The sequence below is a fragment of the Leucoraja erinacea genome, chromosome 23 (genome assembly GCF_028641065.1).
Source record: "Leucoraja erinacea ecotype New England chromosome 23, Leri_hhj_1, whole genome shotgun sequence".
Lineage (NCBI taxonomy): Eukaryota > Metazoa > Chordata > Chondrichthyes > Rajiformes > Rajidae > Leucoraja > Leucoraja erinaceus.
The window spans coordinates 35,509,197-35,530,422 of NC_073399.1; the positions used below are offsets into that span (position 1 = coordinate 35,509,197).

A 21,226-nucleotide genomic window follows, 5' to 3' on the forward strand; every position below is an offset into this window, starting at 1 on the left:
GGCCTTACACTCATCCCTGGAACACTTGGATGAGGGCACCTACATCAGACTCCTATTCATGGACAGTATACAAAAATGCTGGAGAAACTCAGCGGGTGCAGCAGCATCTATGGAGTGAAGGAAATAGGTAACGCTTCGGGCTGACACCCTTCTTCGGACTGATAGGGGGTGGCGGGGAGAAAGAAGGAAAAAGGAGGAGGAGGAGCCCGAGGGCTGGGGGATGGGAGGAGACAGCAAGGGCTAACAAAATTGGGAGAATTCGATGTTCATGCCCACAGGATGCAGACTCCCCAAGCGAAATATGAGGTGCTGTTCCTCCAATTTCCGGTGTTGCTCACTCTGGCAATGGAGGAGACCCAGGACAGAGAGGTTGGACTGGGAATGGGAGGGGCAGTTGAAGTACTGACCCACCGGGAGGTCAGGTAGGTTCTTGCGGACCGAGCGGAGGTGTTCTGCGAAGCGATCGCCCAACCTCCGCTTAGTCTTCACTTCAACTCCCCCTCCCTTCGAGCAGGGACGGTGGCTGCCCATCTTCAGCAGGTTCTCAGTGTTGAACCGAGGGGAGGGGGGTGGAGGTGGAGGGCTGCCGGCCAACCTGGCGGGTTAGGCAGAGCCGAGCTGGGGCCAGCGGATGCAGAGCCGGCTGCAAGTCCGGGGCCTCCCCGCCAGCTCAGGGCCACCCCGCACAGGGACAGGACACCGGGGAGGGGATGGGGACGGCCCAGCATCAACTCAACAGCACCCACAGCGACGGAGAGCCGGGCTTGACCACGGCCGTAGACGAAATGCAAGCCCGCACAAAATGCAGCACCACTGTTGCCAAGACTGTTTTTCGCTTGTGACCTATGACCTGGGCATGCGCAGTTGGAATACCGAACTCGCTTATTTAAAAAGCAAAGCACTGCACACACCCTGGCATACATTTAGGGATGGTTGAAAGCTTCAAGTTCATAGCAATAAATATCACCAGCACCGTGATCAGCCACATCGAAGTAATAGCCAAGAAAGTACACTAACGCCTCTACTTCCTAAGAAAACAGGAAATTCAGCATGTCCCCAACAACCTTTCTCGACTTCTACAGATGTGCTGTAGAGAGCATTTTATTGGGACGCATCAGTGTGGTTTGGGAATGGCTCCATCCAAGACTGCAAGAAATTGTAGAGCGTTGTGGACGTAGGCCAGACCATTATGCCAACCAACTCCCTTCCATCGACTCCATCTACACTGTCTTGCAAAGCCCACCAATATAAAGACCAGTTTCGCACAGATCACTCCCCCTTCTCCCCTCTTCCATCATACTCACAGTTTTGGGGAGAGTTTCTTCCAGGTGCTGTCAGGCAACTGAACCATCCTCTCCCCAGCTAGTGTGGTTCTCACCTCCTATCTACCTCATTGGAGATCTTTGAATCATCTTTAATCGGACTTTATCTTGCACTAAATGTTGAACTGTTTATCCTTTATCTGTACACTGAAGACGGCTTGATTGTAATCATGCTTAGTCTTTGGATATCACGCAACAAAAGCTTTTGTTTGTTCCTCAGTACACGTGACATACAAACCTAGCCTAAGTTGTTTGATTTATGATGGGAACCAAGGTGATAAAATATCAATATATTCGTGGACAAATATGTACAATGATCTTTACACTGCACAATGAATACTCTGAAATGTTGAGTTTTTCTCTGTTTATTTTGTAAACTGTTTTAGCATGAAATACATAATTGTGCTCTAAGTTGATCATATATTAATTCTTGGCAGAATTCATTTGGACAGCAAACAGCAATAGAAATGAAGATAATACCAGGAACTAGAATCAAATTTCCCTTGCTGCCACTGGAATTGCCTTGATCTGCTGAAGGGTTTCCTGGCTTCTCACTACCCCAGATCTCCTGATTGAGTGTTCCGTGGTGTATTTTGTTGGTTTGCTGGCAACTCGTTTCAGATGGGTCATTCAAATAAAGCTACTTTATAATTCTAGGAGCTGGGCCAGGAGGAAGATATTAGTGTTTATGACATTGCTGACCATCCAGATTTCCACTTCCGCATTACTGACATTGTGATCCGTATTGGAAATGTTGAAGAAGGCCGAGCTGCTCTGAAGGTTGATGAGGTAATGCTGAAGCTTCTTCCTTTGTACATAATAGAAATTTGATGTGTTCAGTAGTGGTTTATGTTTATAAGTTGAGCCTGTTCTGTTTGTATTGTAGTTTGGGTGCTGAAGGTAACTTTAACACCTGGGCCTTGTCTACTTGCCGCATGTCAGTATTGAGAGAATTGTATTTCATTGGCATTTCACATTTTAGAAGCTCCATGTTGAAATTTGGATGAGCAAATCACCTGAGCTGGTGACTGCCCTATTTGAAAATATCCATCAGGCCATCCCAGCTTTTGTTCCAGTGTCATGTTCTTCAATTTCCTGAACACCTACAAATTTGAAGTGGAGTGGTCCACTCAGCCCATGAGACTTCCCGCCAAAGAATGACCATGACTGATCTGATATTGACTTTGACTCTGCATTCATATCTACTTGCAGAAACCATTAATTTCTTAGCCAAAGCATCCATCAATCTCTGCCTTAAATATTTCACAACTTTGCTTCTACTCCTTTTGAGGAAGTGAGTTCTAAAGACACTCCTTATAACACATTCAGAGAAATAATCCTTGTGCCATCTGTCTTAAGCGGATGACCCCAGTTTTTAAATAGATGAATGTATAAAAGGAGACGGTGCTGGAGTAACTCAACATATCAAGCAATATCTCTGGAGAACGCAGATAAGTGATGTTTCAGGTCGAGAACTTTCTGAAATTCAGAAGGATTTTAACGGCCAGTCGATTCACGGGCTGCAAGGTTGCAGCCATGCAGAGAATGACAAGGAGCTGGAGTAGGAAAGTGGAAGTACTGGCAGTGTCATACTGCTGTGGTGATTCAGATTGAATGTAACCTTTATGGTCGCATTGCTGCCATCCCATTAAAACACAGATCACTCACCTAGTGTACCTGCACTCACCTAGTGTACCTGCACTCACCTAGTGTACCTGCACTCACCTAGTGTACCTGCACTCACCTAGTGTACCTGCACTCACCTAGTGTACCTGCACTCACCTAGTGTACCTGCGCTCACCTAGTGTACCTGCACTCACCTAGTGTACCTGCACTCACCTAGTGTACCTGCACTCACCTAGTGTACCTGCGCTCACCTAGTGTACCTGCGCTCACCTAGTGTACCTGCACTCACCTAGTGTACCTGCACTCACCTAGTGTACCTGTGCTCACCTAGTGTACCTGTGCTCACCTAGTGTACCTGCACTCACTCACCTAGTGTACCTGCACTCACCTAGTGTACCTGCACTTGTTGTGTTTATATCCTGACCAAGAGAAAATCTAGAATTACTGAAGAAGGCAACGAAATGCCCAATGGAGTGAATTGTTAAATGAATCAATATAGAGTTGTGCCCATACATGGGGTTTCCTTCACAAGTCTGTCACCTCTTTCCCTGCTCCATGACATAGTCCAGACTGTCTTGTTGCTGTCATTGATTTCTCATATAGACACTCTTTAGCAGTACTCTCAAACCTGCCCAGCATATGGGGTCCCTGGAGATCCATTGCAACCTGCCCCTCTACAGATCACCTTTGTCCAGAAACCTGCACCAGGTCTTATGCCATGCATTCACCTGTCTGACCTTGTTCCTACTGTCACAAGCACATGGCTCTTGGAATAAACCAGAGATTACTACTCGAGGTCTTAACCTTTTCCCTAACTTCCTATATTCACTCTACAGGACCGCATCCCTTTTTATACATACTTCATTTGCGCTAATGTACACACCAACTTCTGTCTGTTCACCCTCCCCCTTGGTAATTTTCTGCAGCTGTTCAGTGAATTCTTCACCCCGGGGAGGCAACAAGAAATCCTGGGGTAGACACAAAGCGCTGGGGTAACTCAGCGGGCCAGGCAGCTTCTCTGGAGAGAAGGAATGGGTGGTGTTTTTTGGGTCGAGACCCTTCTTCTTTCCTATCCAAGACATCCTGGGGTCCTATTTGTGACCAGAGTATTAAGATCTATCACTGTCTGGCTTCAACCTTTCCCATTGTGCGTCAACCAGTTCTTGCGCCTTCCATCTGTTTACTGCTATTGATCCTCCCTGAACAGTCACCCTCCACTCAATATCCAAATGCCTTGTGTGTTTTGAAGGGAATGGCCACAATTCCTGCATTCTGTACTCTGTATGGTCATCCATCTACATTCTGCCTGCACCTTGGGTGTGACCATCTCACTATAAGCTAAATGATGCTCTCAGCCTCCTGGTGATTGCATCCAGTTCCTTCATGCATTCAGTCAAGAGCTGCAGCTGGGCATTTCTCAAGTGTAGTCACCTCTTGTAGTAGGAGCATACCTCACCCAAACTGCCATTCTGAGTGAGCTCAAACCAGAGGAAAGTTTAACAAGACCTTGCCTTATCTTACCTTTGTCTTCTGCCTCAAGCCCAAACCTTACACTTCAGTCTCAAGCTCAGCACTCCCAAAATGGTCTTCCTGATTGTTAATGAAATTCATGGTCCATTTTCCTAATGTTGCTTTAGAAAAGAAACAAGATAATTGGCCAATTCAGAATTCTGGTTTTAAGAAATGCTTCTGCATTCGACTAATATCTTTTGCTTTTTTGGAAATTGTATTATTAATTTAAATAGGAGGACCTGTATACTTTGAGTGAGCAATTCTCTTCCTTTCAGGAACCATCTGTTGGTCAAGTATCTCGAGTTGATGTCAGTGGGAAGGTTGAAGTAGTCTGGGCAGATAACTCCAAATCTAGTATACTACCTCAGGTAAGAAGCCCAACGGTCAAAATATTGCCAAAACCAAATAGTGTTACCTCCAACGATGAAGTTAAACGGAGGCATCCTGCTGCCAGTTGAAGTTATTTAATAAGAATTAAACAGAAGTGTGTATACAACAATTGACGGGTTCAAAGCTTTTTGTCTCTTAGATTTTCCTAAATCTGAGTTCTCCCCAAAAGGAATTGCTTTTTTCTCTGTACTCTGAACTGGGAAGAGATCCTCGGGTAATCACAAATTATTTTGCGTCCATCTCCTTTGAAGTCCAAATTTTATTAGATTGTATTTTGATTGAATCTAGTCACTGATATTTGCAGAAATAATTGGCCTAATTAAATTAGATGCAGTTTGATAGTATAGAGAGGAGTCAAAATCTATAGGCATAACTACAGAACAATTTGATTAAATTGTTAATTAAATAAGTCTGGAATGAAAAACCGGTGTCGGAAATGGTGATCAAGAAAACGACCACATTCAGAACCCAGCTGGTTTGCTGATTTACTGCAAATTGGTGAATCTGCTGAACTTGATTAGGCCTATAGGTGACTGCAGACCCAAATGTGTACCAAGTAACTAGAACCTTCCGCACCATGAGCCACAGTTGTACAGCACAGAAACAGTCCCAGTGGCACACCACATCCATGTTGATTTTGTTGATCATCTACACTAATTCCATTTGCTTGCATTAGTCCATATTCTTCCGTGGGTTGCCTATGTAAATATCTCAAATGTAGTGCTTGTAGCTGATTCAACTACCTCCTGCCGCAATGCATTCCATATGTCAACTAGTGTGTGTAGTGAAAGTACTTTCTCCTTAAATCCCCTTAAGCTCTATCTTGCCATAAACCTATTTTTGTTTCCCATTCCATATAACCATATAACCATATAACAATTACAGCACGGAAACAGGCCATCTCGGCCCTACAAGTCCATGCCGAACAAATTTGTTTCCCCTTAGTCCCACCTGCCTGCACTCGTACCATAACCCTCCATTCCCTTCCCATCCATATGCCTATCCAATTTATTTTTAAATGATACCAATGAACCTGCCTCCACCACTTCCACTGGGAGCTCATTCCACACCGCCACCACTCTCTGCGTAAAGAAGTTCCCCCTCATATTACCCCTAAACTTCTGTCCCTTAATTCTGAAGTCATGTCCTCTTGTTTGAATCTTCCCTATTCTCAAAGGGAAAAGCTTGTCCACATCAACTCTGTCTATCCCTCTCATCATTTTAAAGACCTCTATCAGGTCCCCCCTTAACCTTCTGCGCTCCAGAGAATAAAGACCTAACTTATTCAACCTATCTCTGTAACTTAGTTGTTGAAACCCAGGCAACATTCTAGTAAATCTCCTCTGTACTCTCTCTATTTTGTTGACATCCTTCCTATAATTTGGCGACCAAAATTGTACCCCATACTTCAGATTTGGTCTCACCAATGCCTTGTACAATTTTAACATTACATCCCAGCTTCTATACTCAATGCTCTGATTTATAAAGGCTAGCATACCAAAAGCTTTCTTTACCACCCTATCTATATGAGATTCCACCTTCAAGGAACTATGCACGGTTATACCCAGATCCCTCTGTTCATTCCATGGGGAAAAGATTCTATCTGCCCTCTGCCTCAAATTTTTAATCAGATTGCCTCCTAGCTATGGAAAGCCCACCCAATCCAATCTCTTCCCATAACTAAAACCAATCCACACTTGACCGGGTGACGTTGCATCTTGCATAGAACAGTAGCTCAGCAGGTCAGGCAGCATATCTGGAGGACACAGGTGATTTAGTTTAGTTTAGAGATACAGCGCGGAAACAGGCCCTTCGGCCCACCAGGTCCACGCCGACCAGCGATCACTGCACATTAACACTATCCTCCATCCATTAGGGACAATTTTTACATTTACCAAGCCAATTAACCTACAAACCTGTTCGCCTTTGGCATCTGGGAAGAAACTGAAGATCTCTGAGAAAACCCACGCAGATCATGGGGAGAACGTACAAACTCCGTACAGACAGCACCCATAGTCAGTATCGAACCCGGGTGTCCGGCACTGCATTCGCTGTAAGGCAGCAACTCTACCGCAGCGCCACCATGATATTTTGGGTCTGGAACTTTCAGAGCCTGGTAAATCTCCTCTGAATTCTGGAATAGGACTACATAATTCCAGTGGTGTGGTAACCAGAACTGCACACAACACTCCAAGTCAGTTCTAACTAGTGTCTTGTAAACTTGCAAATAACACGCCAAGTTTTGTATTCTATGCCCTGACCAATGAAGACACACATGGTATCTTCCTCCTTTATAACCATATAACAATTACAGCACGGAAACAGGCCATCTCGGCCCTTCTAGTCCGTGCCGAACACTTATTCTCCCTTAGTCCCATATACCTGCACTCAGACCATAACCCTCCATTTCTTTCCCATCCATATAACTATCCAATTTATTTTTAAATTATAAAAACGAACCTGCCTCCACCACTTCCACTGGAAGCTCATTCCACACAGCTACCACTCTCTGAGTAAAGAAGTTCCCCCTCATGTTACCCCTAAACTTCTGTCCCTTAATTCTCAAATCATGTCCTCTTGTTTGAATCGTCCCTACTCTCAAGGAAAAAGCTTATCCACGTCAACTTTGTCTATCCCTCTCATCATTTTAAAGACCTCCATCAAGTCCCCCCTTAACCTTCTGCGCTCCAAAGAATAAAGACCTAACTTGTTCAACCTTTCTCTGTAACTTAGTTGCTGACGCCCAGGCAACATTCTAGTAAATCTCCTCTGTATTCTCTCTATTTTGTTGACATCTTTCCTATAATTTGGCAACCAAAATTGTACACCATACTCCAGAATTGGCCTCACCAATGCCTTGTACAATTTTAACATTACATCCCAACTTCTATAATCAATGCTCTGATTTATAAAGGCTAGCATACCAAAAGCTTTATTTACCACCCTATCTACATGAGATTCCACCTTCAGGGAACTATGCACAGTTATTCCTAGATCCCTCTGTTCAACTGCATTTCTCATTTCGCTACCATTTACCATGTACGTCCTATTTTGATTTGTTCTGCAAAGATGTAGCACCTCACACTTATCAGCATTAAACTCCATCTGCCATCTTTCAGCCCACTCTTCCAAATGGCCTAAATCTCTCTGTAGACTTTGAAAATCTACTTCATTATCCACAACACCACCTATCTCAGTATCATCTGCATACTTACTAATCCAATTTACCACACCATCATCCAGATCATTGATGTACATGACAAACGACAGTGGACCCAACACAGATCCCTGTGGCACCCCACTAGTCACCGGCCTCCAACCTGACAAACAGCCATCCACCATTACTCTCTGGCGTCTCCCATTCAGCCACTGTTGAATCCATCTTGCTACTCCACCATTAATACCCAACAATTGAACCTTCTTAACCAACCTTCCATGAGGAACCTTGTCAAAGGCCTTATACTGAAGTCCATATAGACAACATCCACTGCTTTACCCTCATCAATTTCCCTAGTAACCTCTTCAAAAAATTCAAGAAGATTAGTCAAACATGACCTTCCAGGCACAAATCCATGTTGACTGTTCCTAATCAGACCCTGTTTATCCAGATGCTTATATATATTATCTCTAAGTATCCTTTCCATTAATTTGCCCACCACTGACGTCAAACTAACAGGTCTATAATTGCCAGGTTTATTCTTAGAACCCTTTTTAAACAATGGAACAACATGCGCAGTACGCCAATCCTCCAGCACCATTCCCATTTCTAATGACATTTGAAATATTTCTGTCATAGCCCCTGCTATTTCTACACTAACTTCCCTCAATGTCCTCGGGAATATCCTGTCAGGACCTGGAGACTTATCCAGTTTTATATGTTTCAAAAGTGTCAGTACTTCCTCTTCATGAATCTCATAGTTTCCATAGCTACTCTTCTTGTTTCCCTTACCTCACATAATTCAATATACTCCTTGTTGAATAACGAAGAAAATAAATTGTTCAATATCTCCCCCATTTCTTTTGACTCTGAAGATAGCTGTCCACTCTGACTCTCTAATGGACCAATTTTCTCCCTCGTTGTCCTTTTGCTATTAATATAGCTGTAACCATATAACCATATAACAATTACAGCACGGAAACAGGCCATCTTGGCCCTACAAGTCCATGCCGAACAAATTTTTATTCCCCTTAGTCCCACCTGCCTGCACTCATACCATAACCCTCCATTCCCTTCTCATCCATATGCCTATCCAATTTATTTTTAAATGATACCAATGAACCTGCCTCTACCACTTCCACTGGGAGCTCATTCCACACCGCCACCACTCTCTGCGTAAAGAAGTTCCCCCTCATATTACCCCTAAACTTCTGTCCCTTAATTCTGAAGTCATGTCCTCTTGTTTGAATCTTCCCTATTCTCAAAGGGAAAAGCTTGTCCACATCAACTCTGTCTATCCCTCTCATCATTTTAAAGACCTCTATCAGGTCCCCCCTTAACCTTCTGCGCTCCAGAGAATAAAGACCTAACTTATTCAACCTATCTCTGTAACTTAGTTGTTGAAACCCAGGCAACATTCTAGTAAATCTCCTCTGTACAGCTGTAGAAACCCTTTGGATTTACTTTCACCTTACTTGCCAAAGCAACCTCATATCTTCTTTTAGCTTTTCTAATTTCTTTCTTAAGATTCTTTTTACATTCTTTATACTCAAGCACCTCATTTACTCCATGCTGCCTATAATTATTGTAGATCTCTTTCTTTTTCCGAACCAAGTGTCCAATTTCCCTTGAAAACCATGGCTCTTTCCAATTATTACTATTTCCTTTCAACCGAACAAGGACATAAAGATTCTGTACTTAAAATGTCACCTTTAAATGTTCTCCATTTCTCTACTACATCCTTCCCATAAAACAAGATGTCCCAATTCACTCCTTTTAAATCCATTCGCACCTACTCAAAGTTAGCCTTTCTCCAATCAAAAATCTCAACCCTTGGTCCAGTTCTGACCTTCTCCATAATTATATTGAAACTAATGGTATTGTGATCACTGGACCCGAAGTGCTCCCCAACATATACCTCCGCCACCTGACCTGTCTCATTTCCTAACAGGACGTCCAGCACTGCCCGGTGGTAGGTACCTCTATGTATTGCTGCAAAAAACTATCCTGCACACATTTTACAAACTCCAACCCATCCAGCCCTTTTACAGAATGTGTTTCCCAGTCTATGTGTGGAAAATTGAAATGTTCCACAATCACTACCTTGTGCTTACTACTAATATCTGCTATCTCCTTACATATTTGCTCTTCCAATTCTCGCTCCCCATTTGGCGGCCTATAATACACCCCTATAAGTGTTGCTACACCTTTCCCATTTCTTAGTTCCACCCCATTAGCCTCGCTAGACGAGCCCTCTAATCTATCCTGCCAAAGCACTGCTGTAATATCTTCCCTGACAAGCAATGCAACACCTCCACCTCTTGCCCCTCCAATTCTATCACACCTGAAGCAACAAAGTCCTGGAATATTTAGTTTCCAATCACAGCCCTCCTGCAACCATGTTTCACTAATCGCCACAACATCATACTTCCAGGTGTCAATCCAGGCTCTAAACTCATCCACCTTTCTTACAATGCTCCTAGCATTAAAATATACACATTTAAGAAACCCACCACCTCTTATTCTCTGTTTATTATCTTTTTCTTCTTTCTCCCCTACATGTTGGGTCTGAGTGCTTCCCTTCTCTGCCCCCTGCCTCACACACTGACTACTAGCTTTCTCTATTTGAGTCCCTCCCCCCAGCCGTTCTAGTTTAAAGTCTCCCCAGTAGCCTTTGCAAATCTCCCCGCCAGGATATTGATCCCCCTCGGGTTCAAGTGCAACCAGTCCTTTTTGTACAGGTCCCACCTTCCCCTAAAGAGGTCCCAATGATCCAGAAATTTGAATCTCTGCCCTCTGCACCAGTCGTTAAACCACGCATTTATCCTCCACTCTCACTATTGTGTGGCACAGGCAGTAATCCTGAGATTGTTACTTTTTTGGTCCTTCTCCTTAACTCTCCTCCTAACTCCCTAAATTTTCCTTTCAGGACCTCTTCTCTTTTTCTACCTATGTCATTGGTACCTATATGTACCACAACCTCAGGCTCCTCTCCCTCCCATTTCAGGATTTCTTGGACACATTCAGACACATCCCAGACCCTGGCACCAGGGAGGCAAACTACCATCCGGGTCTCCTGATTGCATCCACAGAATCGCCTATCTGCCCCCACAACTATAGAGTCCCCTATTACTATTGGGTACCTTAGGTCTAGGTTTATTATTGCCATTTATAGGGAGGTACAGTAAAAAGCTTTGCATGCTATCCAAATTGCTCAGAAATAGCCTGCTCTATTGTACTAGAGTTTGAACTATACAAAGGGGAAGATACAGTGCCCTACCTATGTTGCCACTTTTAGTAAACTGAATCCCGTGATGCCTCTTCAACAAACATTCTTTAGCATGCTGCCATTTGGTGTATATGTCTTACTGACTTCACAATGACTCATCTTTATTTGTTCAGATTAAATTCCATCAGCTATCTACATTCTACCATAACCTTAGACAACTTTGCTATCCACTACACTGACCTCCAAGTCAATATTCTTTAATGTCACCTCATCCAATACCATCTGCATCCACATACAACTTTTGGCAGGTTGGGGGGTGAGGGTGTGTGGGTGGATTACAGAAAGACTAGGCTTGTTGCGAAATTGTTTCTATTGCAGTTTGCAACTTATTCTAACCTAAATTATGTAATGTTTATTATAATTTATTATGTAATGTTTAATTTTATAATTAATCGTTGCATTTTAGTAACAATTTGCTTTTTTTGGCCAGCATTTGTATAATGTCGAGTCTGACATTGAAGAATCGGACTTGGACTCTCTGGATGGCACCTCCACTGGGGAAACATCGGATGAGTGGGAAGATGAGAGTGACAGCTGGGAAACAGACGATGGGATGACTGAGGATGAGAATACAAAAGGCAGTGAGGCACTTGAAGTTGGAATAGAGGTGGCAGCACAATTGGACGAAAGCAAGAGCGAGATGGACCAAGTGCAGGGAGCTGGTGCAGTTGCAAGTAGTTCAAATTTGGATAAAATTACAAAGGATGGTTCTCCCAAAGGCTTTCATGAGATAAAGGAAGCCATCAAAATTTTGGAAAGCTTAAAGAATATGACAGTAGAGCAATTATTGACTGGCTCTGCCACCTCCCCAACAATGGAACCAGAAAAACAAACTAAGGAGAAGAAGTTTCGAGATGATATCAAGAAGTTGCAAGAAACTCTTCAGAAGACGCTGGACAATGTAGCCATAGTGGAGGAAGAGAAGATGGAAGCTGTTGTGGAAACTGAGAGCAAGGAAGAAAAGGTAGATGTGCAAGTCCCCGTTAAGTCTGAGTGGTCCAGTGATACACCTGTGCTTTGTCAGCAGAGCAGCAAGCCTGGAGTTACATTCACCAGCGCAAAGGGTGAAGTCTTCTCTGTACTTGAATCAGTACCAGGTAAGAATTGCAGAACCTTTGCCTTACTCCAAATAAATCTGTCTGACAATCTGTGGAAGTTGAAATGGTGTGCTTTGACAGTGTTGGGTGAAGGCAGCTAGACCAGTAATTGTAGCTCCATTAGAGCATATAGAATGTAGAAAAGTAAGGCACTAAAACAAGCCCTACAGCCCACCATGTGCCAAACGAGATATCAAAGTAAACTTATGTCATCTTTCTGCACGTGATCCATTCCTTGCGTATTCACATGCCTATCTAAAAGCTTAAATGCCACTATCACATCTGATTCCATCGCCTTCCCTGGCAGCAAGTTTCAGATACCTACCACTTGGTAATTAAAACTTGCCCCCACATCTCCCTTAAACTTTCTACCTCTCACTTTAAAGCTATGCCCTTTAGTGTATGACATTTCCATCCTGAGAAAAAAGGTTTTGACTGTGTAACATATCTATATGTGTCATGATTTTATCAACTTTATCAGATTTTCCTCAACTTCTGATGCTCCACAGAAAACAGTCCAAATTTGTCCAACTCCTCCTTGTACCTAATACCTTTTAATTCAGACGGTAATTTAACATCTAAAGCCTCCACATCCCTGTGACAGAGCAACTGCACATAATATTCCAAATGCTCCATTGAAGAGTGCTGTTGTTTTAAGAACTAGACCTCACGGTAGTCCTTTGCTGTGAACTGCCTTTTCTTTACACAGGAATACAAAGTTGGATCATTAATAAATATATATTAATGATTTAGATGAAGAGATTGCAAATAACATTAGCAAATTTGCAGATGACACAAAGCTGGGTGGCAGTGTGAACTATGAGGAGGATGCTATGAGAATGCAGGGTGACTTGGACAGGTTGAGTGAGTGGGCAGATGCAGTTTAATGTGGATAAATGTGAGGTTACCACTTTGGTAGCAAAAACAGGAAGGCAGATTATTATCTAAATGGTGTTAAGTTGGGAAAAGGGGGAGTGCAATGGGATCTGGGGGTCCTTGTTCATCAGTTACTGAAAGTAAGCATGCAGGTACAGCAGGCAGTGAAGAAAGCGAAACTCATAACAAGAGGAGTTGAGTATAGGAGCAAAGAGGGCCTTCTGCAGTTGTACAAGGCCCTAGTGAGACTACACCTGGAGTATTGTGTGCAGTTTTGGACTCCAAATTTGAGGACGGACATTCTTGCTATTGAGGGAGTGCAGCGTGGGTTCACAAGGTTAATTCCCGGGATGGCGGGACTGTCATAAGCTGAGAGAATGGAGCGGCTGTGCTTGTATACTCTGGAATTTAGAAGGATGAGAGGGAATCTTATTGAGACATATGATTATTAAGGGTTTGGACATGTTAGAGGCAGGAAACATGTTCCCGATGTTGGGGGAGTCCAGAACCAGGGGCCACAGTTTAAGAATAAGGGGTAAGTCATTTAGAATGGAGATGAGGAAACTTTTTTCACACAGTGTTGTGAGTCTGAGGAATTCTCTGCGTGGAGGCCGGTTCTATGGATACTTTCAAGAGACAGCTAGATAGGGCTCTTAAAAATAGGGGATATGGGGAGAAGGCAGGAACGGGGTACTGAGCATTGATGATCAACCATGATCACATTGAATGGCGGTGCTGGCTCAAAGGACCGAATTGTCCATTGTATCCTTTTTAACACTGGTTCTCTGTTTGGAAGGAGTAGTGTTCATTGACTATTGACTATTTTCATGTTAATGTCACTCAAACTTGAAGGATTAAACTAGGAACAGTTAAATGACATTAATTGGTTTGTTATTAATGAGCTTAGAGTATAGACTGCTGATCTTATTCTGATGTTCAGTATTCTGATAGTATAAACCTTGTACGGTCGGGTGTGCAATTAAAATTTAAAGCCAGGTTTAAGGTTTGTCAGGAAGTATTATTTCATGTAGAAAGTAGTATGTTGATGCTTTTTTTAAAATCATAAGCGTTTGGCATTAATAAAATGTGTAAACAATTTCTTTGTTCACTTAGAGAGCCATGCATTCAAAAAAATGGAATTCCAGCCAGCAGATTCAAAGAGGTTCTTCAGCACTGTGAGAAAAGAGATGGCATTGCTTGCGACTGCACTTCCTGATGGCATTATGGTCAAAACATTTGAGGACAGAATGGCAAGTTGAACCAACCTGCTAAATAGTGTCATTATTTTTTATAAATTTACAATGACAATACTGTCAACGATAGATTTCATTTGCTATTTGTTTCAGTTTCCGATTGCTGTAAATGATAGAATGATAAGCCAATTAGCATTGTGGGAATGAGGTGGAGGTAGTGCCACTTATTCAGTCTTCCCCCACACATTCAATAGCGAGTCGCCTCTTTGTCCAGTAGATGTCAGCGTAGCTGCCTGACCCACCAAGTTACTCCAGCATGTTGTCTATCTTTCACTTTTCTTTCCATAGGATCTGTTCTCGGCTCTGATCAAAGGCCCAACAAGGACTCCATACGATGATGGGCTGTTTCTCTTTGATATCCAGCTTCCCAATGTTTATCCTGCGGTTCCTCCGCTTTTCCGCTATATTTCTCAGTGCAGTGGACGCCTCAACCCCAACTTGTACGATAATGGCAAAGTCTGTGTGAGTCTCCTGGGCACGTGGATTGGCAAGGTACGCAGCCCGTAGAATTGAGCCATTATTTGCCCACTGCATTGGGTGTGATTTAGTTGATTAATCACGATTGGCAGAAATAGTGCAAACGGAAAACCTTTGTCCTTAGACCTAATGCTGTTTCCCTGTTGATCTTGATGTGTATACATGGATTTGTTTCAACTTGCTATTTTATTGAGGAATCACTTTTAGTGGGTTCTCTCCCACCATTTAATTCTTTCATTTTGATTCAGGGAACAGAGAGGTGGACAACTAAATCCAGCCTTCTCCAGGTGCTCATATCGATTCAAGGTTAGTGCTGAGAAAGATTTGCTGATTCTATGTGGTTTTACTTGTATGAATGCAGCAGGTTCTGAGGTCATGGTTGGAGACATCATGAAAACGGGCCCTTCGGCCCAACTTGCTCACACCCACCAAGATGCCCCACCTACATTGGTCCTGTCTGCATTTGGCCCATATTTCTCTATACCTGCCTAAATGTTTCTTAAACTTTCCCATAGTACCTGCTTCAACTATCTCCCTTGGCAACTTGTCCCATACACCCACCACTCTTTGTGCAATTAAAAGTTACTGCTCGGATTCCCATTAAATCTATCCTCCCTCACCTTAAACCTATGTCCTCTGGTTCTTGATTCCCCTATTCTGGGCAAGAGACTCTGTTTACCTGATCTATTCCTCATGATTTTGTGCACCTCTAAGATCGCCTCGCATCCTTCTGCACTCCAAGGAATAGAGTCCTAGCCTGCTCAACCTCTCCCTATAGCTCAGGCCCTTGAGTAAATCTTTTCTGCACCCATTCCAGCTTGACATCTTTCCTATAATTTGGTGCCCAAAATATAGTGAACACAATTTGGTGAACACAATATTCTAGATGTAGATAACTGCAACATGACCCCCAACTTCATTACAAAACTCAAAACTATCCCACTAAACTTCCGCTATCCTTATAGATCTCCACACGCCGGTTAAATGTTATTGTCTACATCAATGACGTCTTCCAGCACTTCTTTCAACATAGTCACTACCCTGTGTAAAAAGAAAAGGTTGCCCCTTGCATTCCCCTCAATCCTATCCCTGTTGATTCAGACACTGCAATCTTTAGTAAAAACAATCTGCTGGACAACTCATTGGTCCAGGCAGCCTGAGTGGGGAAAAGGACAGAAGTTTTTTGGGCTCAAGACTCCACAAATGATGGAGTAGACTGGAGGTTGCTGGCAGAGAGATGAGGGAAATGGGCAGGGCAGGAACTGGCAGGTGATGGATAGATTTTGGTGAGGAGGGATTGATTTTTGCATGATTTTGGTGGGAGAGTGAGATGGGTGGTGATGGTAACCAAAGGTAGACACAAAGCTAGAGTAACTCAGCGCGACAGGCAGCATCTCTGGAGAGAAGGAATGTGTGACGTTTCAGGTCGAGACCCTTCTTCAGACTGGTTAGGGATAAGGGAAACGAGAGATATAGACAATATAGTCCATTGGGTGGTGACACCGCAGTGGCTGCCTCGCCAGCAGCTCATAGTCCTTTCACCCTTTATGTTATTTTTACTGTGTCTAAATGTATGTTTCAATGTTCCTTAGTATGTCTTATGTGGTGGGGGGAAATAGGGGGAAACAGTTTTTCAGTCACTTACGTGGATGGAGATGTGTCTTCTCAGTGTCGCATCACCGCTCCCCCCCCCCGCGGCCTACCAACTGGATTGGCGGGGCCTTTCCTACCGGAGCCGGCCCAGTGGTTCAGCAATGGGCGCAGTGATGAATTACCATCGCGGAGCGGGACAATCCCTTGTTGGGGATCGCCAGTGTTGGAGCTCTGGAGTTTTGGGCCTGCTGACTTTAACACCGTGGTGCTGTGGTTTGCGGAGCTTCAAGCCGCGAGCGTGACACTGACTATAACATCGTGGAGGCCTGGGATCTTTTGCCGAGGATCGCTGGTGTTGGAGCTCCGTCCAGCTCGGCCTGTGGACTTCGGAAGCCGCGGTCTCTGGTAATAAGCGGCCGATTCAGAAATTCCAAGCCGCAGAGTGTATTCCGATGTCGGAGTTTCGATCATCTCGGCGAGAGGGCCAGTACATCGGGCCGTCCGTAACGGCGACTGCGGAGGGTTCAAAGGTCCCGACCATGGGTGAACAAAGAGGAAGATGACTGAACTCTGTTGTCTTCCATCACAGTGAGAAATATTGATTCCGCTGTGGTGGATGTTGATGATAAACTCTATCATGTTCTTTTATTCGTTTAGCTGTATGGTAACTCAGATTTTATTGTACCAATTGGTGCATGTGACAACAGATGTGAACTTGAACTTGATAAAGAGATAAAGAACAATGAATGATAGAAATGCAAAAAAGTAACGATGATAAAGGAAACAGGCCACTGTTAGCTGTTTGTTCAGTGAAAACGAGAAGCTGGTGCGACTTGTGTGGGAGAGGGATAGACAGGGAGGAAATGCTGGGGCTACCTGAAGTTAAAGAAATCGATACACCACTGGGCTGTAAGCTGCCCAAGCGAAATATGAGATGCTGTTCCTCCAATTTACATTTAGCCTCATTCTGACAATGGAGGAGACCTAGGACAGCAAGGTCTGTGCGGGAAGGGGAATTAGTGTTTAGCAACCAGGAACCAAGGCTAGAGGAAGATGACAAAGGTGCAGATGGTAGAATCTGATAAGGAAGATGTTCCCAGCTTTAGTAGTTGCCATCGTAGTTGTGCAACATTTCAGGGAGGCATCAAATATTGTTTAGAACAGAATTGTGGTGAGCAAATTAAAAACGAAAGTGAAAGCTGCATGTTTCTGCAGGTGAGGTTGGTCCAACAGAAGTCAACCGGAATTCTTCAGTTCTGTTAAATACTTGTGAAAGGTATTATTGGTGTCCTTAATCCAGCGTCATCTTGTGAAGTATATAACTATATTGCAAGTATTTCCATTACAACTTGATCAATGATTGATTTTCTGATTTGCAGGACTGATCCTGGTGAATGAACCATACTACAACGAGGCTGGCTTTGACAGTGATCGTGGCCTTCAAGAGGGCTATGAAAATAGTCGCTGTTACAACGAGATGGCTCTGATAAAACTGGTGCAATCTATGACGCAGCTCATTCAGAAACCTGTCGAAATATTTGAACAGGAAACAAAAGAGCATTTTTATACCAATGGCTGGCGTCTTTTGAACAGAATGGAATCTTGGTTGGAAATCAATGAAATGATCCAAAGAAGCAGTGAAGTTAGTGCTGAAGATGTGTCTGTTCATAGCTGCCCATCCGATGTGGGGGATCTCTCTCCATCTGCTGCTTCACAGATGCTTACAGAATCTGTTCAGGTCATCAAGGAGCCCAATATGGAGAATTCTCAAGTTCATGTTAGTGGTGTAGAGCAGAGGTTGTTGGCAGAAGCTGATTCAGAGGAGAGTGTATGTCTGGAGATGGATTCTACTGATCAATTGCAGGCTACAGCTGAGACTTCCCTAACACCAGAACAGAAGGCTTCGTCCCAAGCTATTGTCAAGCCAAAAAGGCGGCGAAAGAGTTATCGTAGCTTTCTCCCTGAGAAGCGAGGTTACCCTGACATAGGTTTCCCTCTGTTTCCCCTCTCCAAAGGGTTTGTGAAAAGCATCTGTGGCTGCCTACAGCGATACAAGGTAACCTTAATACAATCTGGAATTCCAGAGAGGAGAGAAGAAAGATGAGCATCTACACCACAGGTTTACAAACTTTTCTAGACTTTTGATAATTGTGTAATAAAAGCAAAAGGATAGTGAGCAAATCAAGGCTGCTCGCATTTTGTATCTGGAGTGGAGTAGAATGAATGTGCGTTACTTCAGGGAGCAAAGCCCGAGCGAGCCTGAGCATTTTAATGCATGATACACTTGGTAAATTGCATCCCTGCTGCAAAATGGCTGCACAAAGAGACCATAAGATGTAAAAAACTGATAAATGTTTCTCCCAATAACATTAAAGTGGAGTTTATAGCTTGATGTATACAGTATTTAATCCAGATGTAAATGTCTACACATGTGGACTTGTATTAAGTTCAGAATGCTTGATTGCTTCCTATTTATGTAGAAATTGTGAGAGTGCGTGCTTTATTTTTAAAAATTTATTTTTGGTTGCCTTACACTAGTGTAAAATAAGACTTTACAATTAAATTGGCCTTAAGATGTCACCGAATATGGGTTTCCACATTTATTTTCTCACTGTACCGATTGTTGCAACATTGGCGTAACGTGATGAATAAAGAAATCACTTGCATGATGCAACATTTAGACAAGCAACTTGACAATTGACTAGTCCTTCCTGTCTCCTTTTGGGTTGAAAATCTGCAATGGTTGAGTTGCAGTTAGAAGTTGAATTAAAAGTGTGCTTTGTTGCATATAATTATTATTTGGAGTGGTAAATATTCTCTGCAGGTGAGACATGAATGTCATTTTTGTTCATATGACTACACAACTGAATGAATGTGCATTCTCATGCAGACACTGCCTACCCCGACTAGAATTATAAAATGATAATTATTAAATATAAATAGTAAAGGCACGGGAGAATTGTGCCTATCTAAGAGATCGATCTCTTAGGTAGCCATAATTTTTGTTGCCTTTCATGCGCAGTACATGTAATACGTGAAAGTGTATGCAGCTCATGTGCCGTTGATGCTGCTTCAAGGCTTCACGATAAGGGGAGCTGAAGGCAGCTGAGATTCCGCCTTTGGACCATGGATTGCGTATTGCGCAGCATAAGTTTTTTGGCGGGTTTTTCAAACATGGATTGTCATTATCTTAAGAGTATCTTGAGAAACAAAGAAGAATGAAGTTTGTGTACAAATAATGTGGTAAGTAGATTTCTTTGAGCTATATGTTTTTCAATACCGCATTTCCCGGCAATGAAAACGCTATTTTGTTTAACCCAAAAATAAGGCACAAAAGTTTACATGCGTCTTGGATAGCCAAGTCTATCCCTCATTGCTAGCAGCTGTTGGGCAGCAACTGTAAAAGGACAGTGCCGGTGGGGGGGGAGGGGGGTGGAAAAGAGTTCCTTTCACAGCGTGTGGGGAGTCTGGCCAGGGGTAAGGTTGCAGGAGGGCAGGAGCGTTGAGAAGGAGAGGGTCGGGGATCATGCCAGCAACCAGCTCAAGAGCAGGTCAGCGGGCGATGGATAACAGGACAGCAGGCGGTGGAGCTTACTCCATGTGTCAGTGCGAGTGACCTCAATTGGTCCCTCAATTGCTCTTAAGCTCACAACTGATTCAACATCCCGGTGTGCTCCCGTTTTCCCCATCTGTCGTCACCGTCTACCCGCCCCCCCCCACCCATTCAGTAATTCAGAATGAAGGAGATTTGGAAGCCTTGGGCAAATTGAATTGTTACTCTTTTTATTTTATTTTTGAGCGTGAGAAATTCTATGTCCCACCAGCCTTCTTTCAAAATTTAGCAACTCAAAATGGGGGTGCGTCTTCATTGACAGGAAATACAGTTCTTTATTAAGAGCTTTTGAAGACTTTATAAAAGTCGACTGACTGCTAACAGAGAGGAGAACAATCTGCGCATGCGCGATTTCAGATTTTTTGAAAGCCGATTGCCTGCCTACCCTGAGTAATTACTCACGGCATTTGCCTGTTCTCATGTGATAGGCTTGGAGTGATTAACCAATTGCTGCAACTTTATTGCGAATGTATTGAAGGCAGTTTGCACTCTGGTCCTGACATGAAACGTTACCTATTCCTTCCCTCCAGAGATGCTGCCTGTCCCATTGTTACTCCAGCACTTTGTGTCTACCTGCAACAAAAAGGGTGCAGATGCAGGAATCTGAGGGAGGTGGTGAGTGAAATGTAGAACCAGAGGGAGGGATGCTGGGTGGCAGGGGACAGTGGGGTAAGGGGAAGGAAATTGGGGAGCACAATAGAAAATTATGGGTGATTGGGTAGAGGAAGGGAAAGGACTGGTTGAGAGTTGTGCTTGGAGAGGGGTAGGAGAAACTTGGTGGATAATGAGGGGTTTATCTGAAATTGGAGAATTCAATGTTATGCCACTGGGCTGTCAGCTACCCAAAACATTTGCCTAGTGTTTGCTTGTTTTTGCCAATGTGGAGGAAGCCACCAAATGCATAGACGAGGTTGGAGGAGGTGTGTAAACCTCTGTCTCATCTGGAAGGTCTGTTGGGTCCCTGGATGGAGGTGAAGGTGGGGGTAGGGACAACTCTTGTTGCTTCTGCAGATGCATGGGA

At 43.5% G+C, this 21,226-nt stretch overlaps 1 protein-coding gene across 1 annotated transcript in view; it reads left to right on the plus strand.

Moving 5' to 3' along the window:
• Positions 1-19,281, plus strand: part of LOC129708487 ((E3-independent) E2 ubiquitin-conjugating enzyme UBE2O) — a 96,660-nt gene extending 77,379 nt beyond the window's left edge. The window contains exons 12-17 of the mRNA XM_055654311.1: positions 1,980-2,111; positions 4,736-4,828; positions 11,727-12,393; positions 14,383-14,519; positions 15,248-15,305; positions 17,972-19,281. Coding sequence (XP_055510286.1) covers positions 1,980-2,111; positions 4,736-4,828; positions 11,727-12,393; positions 14,383-14,519; positions 15,248-15,305; positions 17,972-18,696 — 1,812 coding nt within the window. The 3' untranslated portion in view covers positions 18,697-19,281. The remainder of the gene's footprint in view (positions 1-1,979; positions 2,112-4,735; positions 4,829-11,726; positions 12,394-14,382; positions 14,520-15,247; positions 15,306-17,971) is intronic.
• The last annotated feature ends 1,945 nt before the right edge of the window (positions 19,282-21,226 follow it).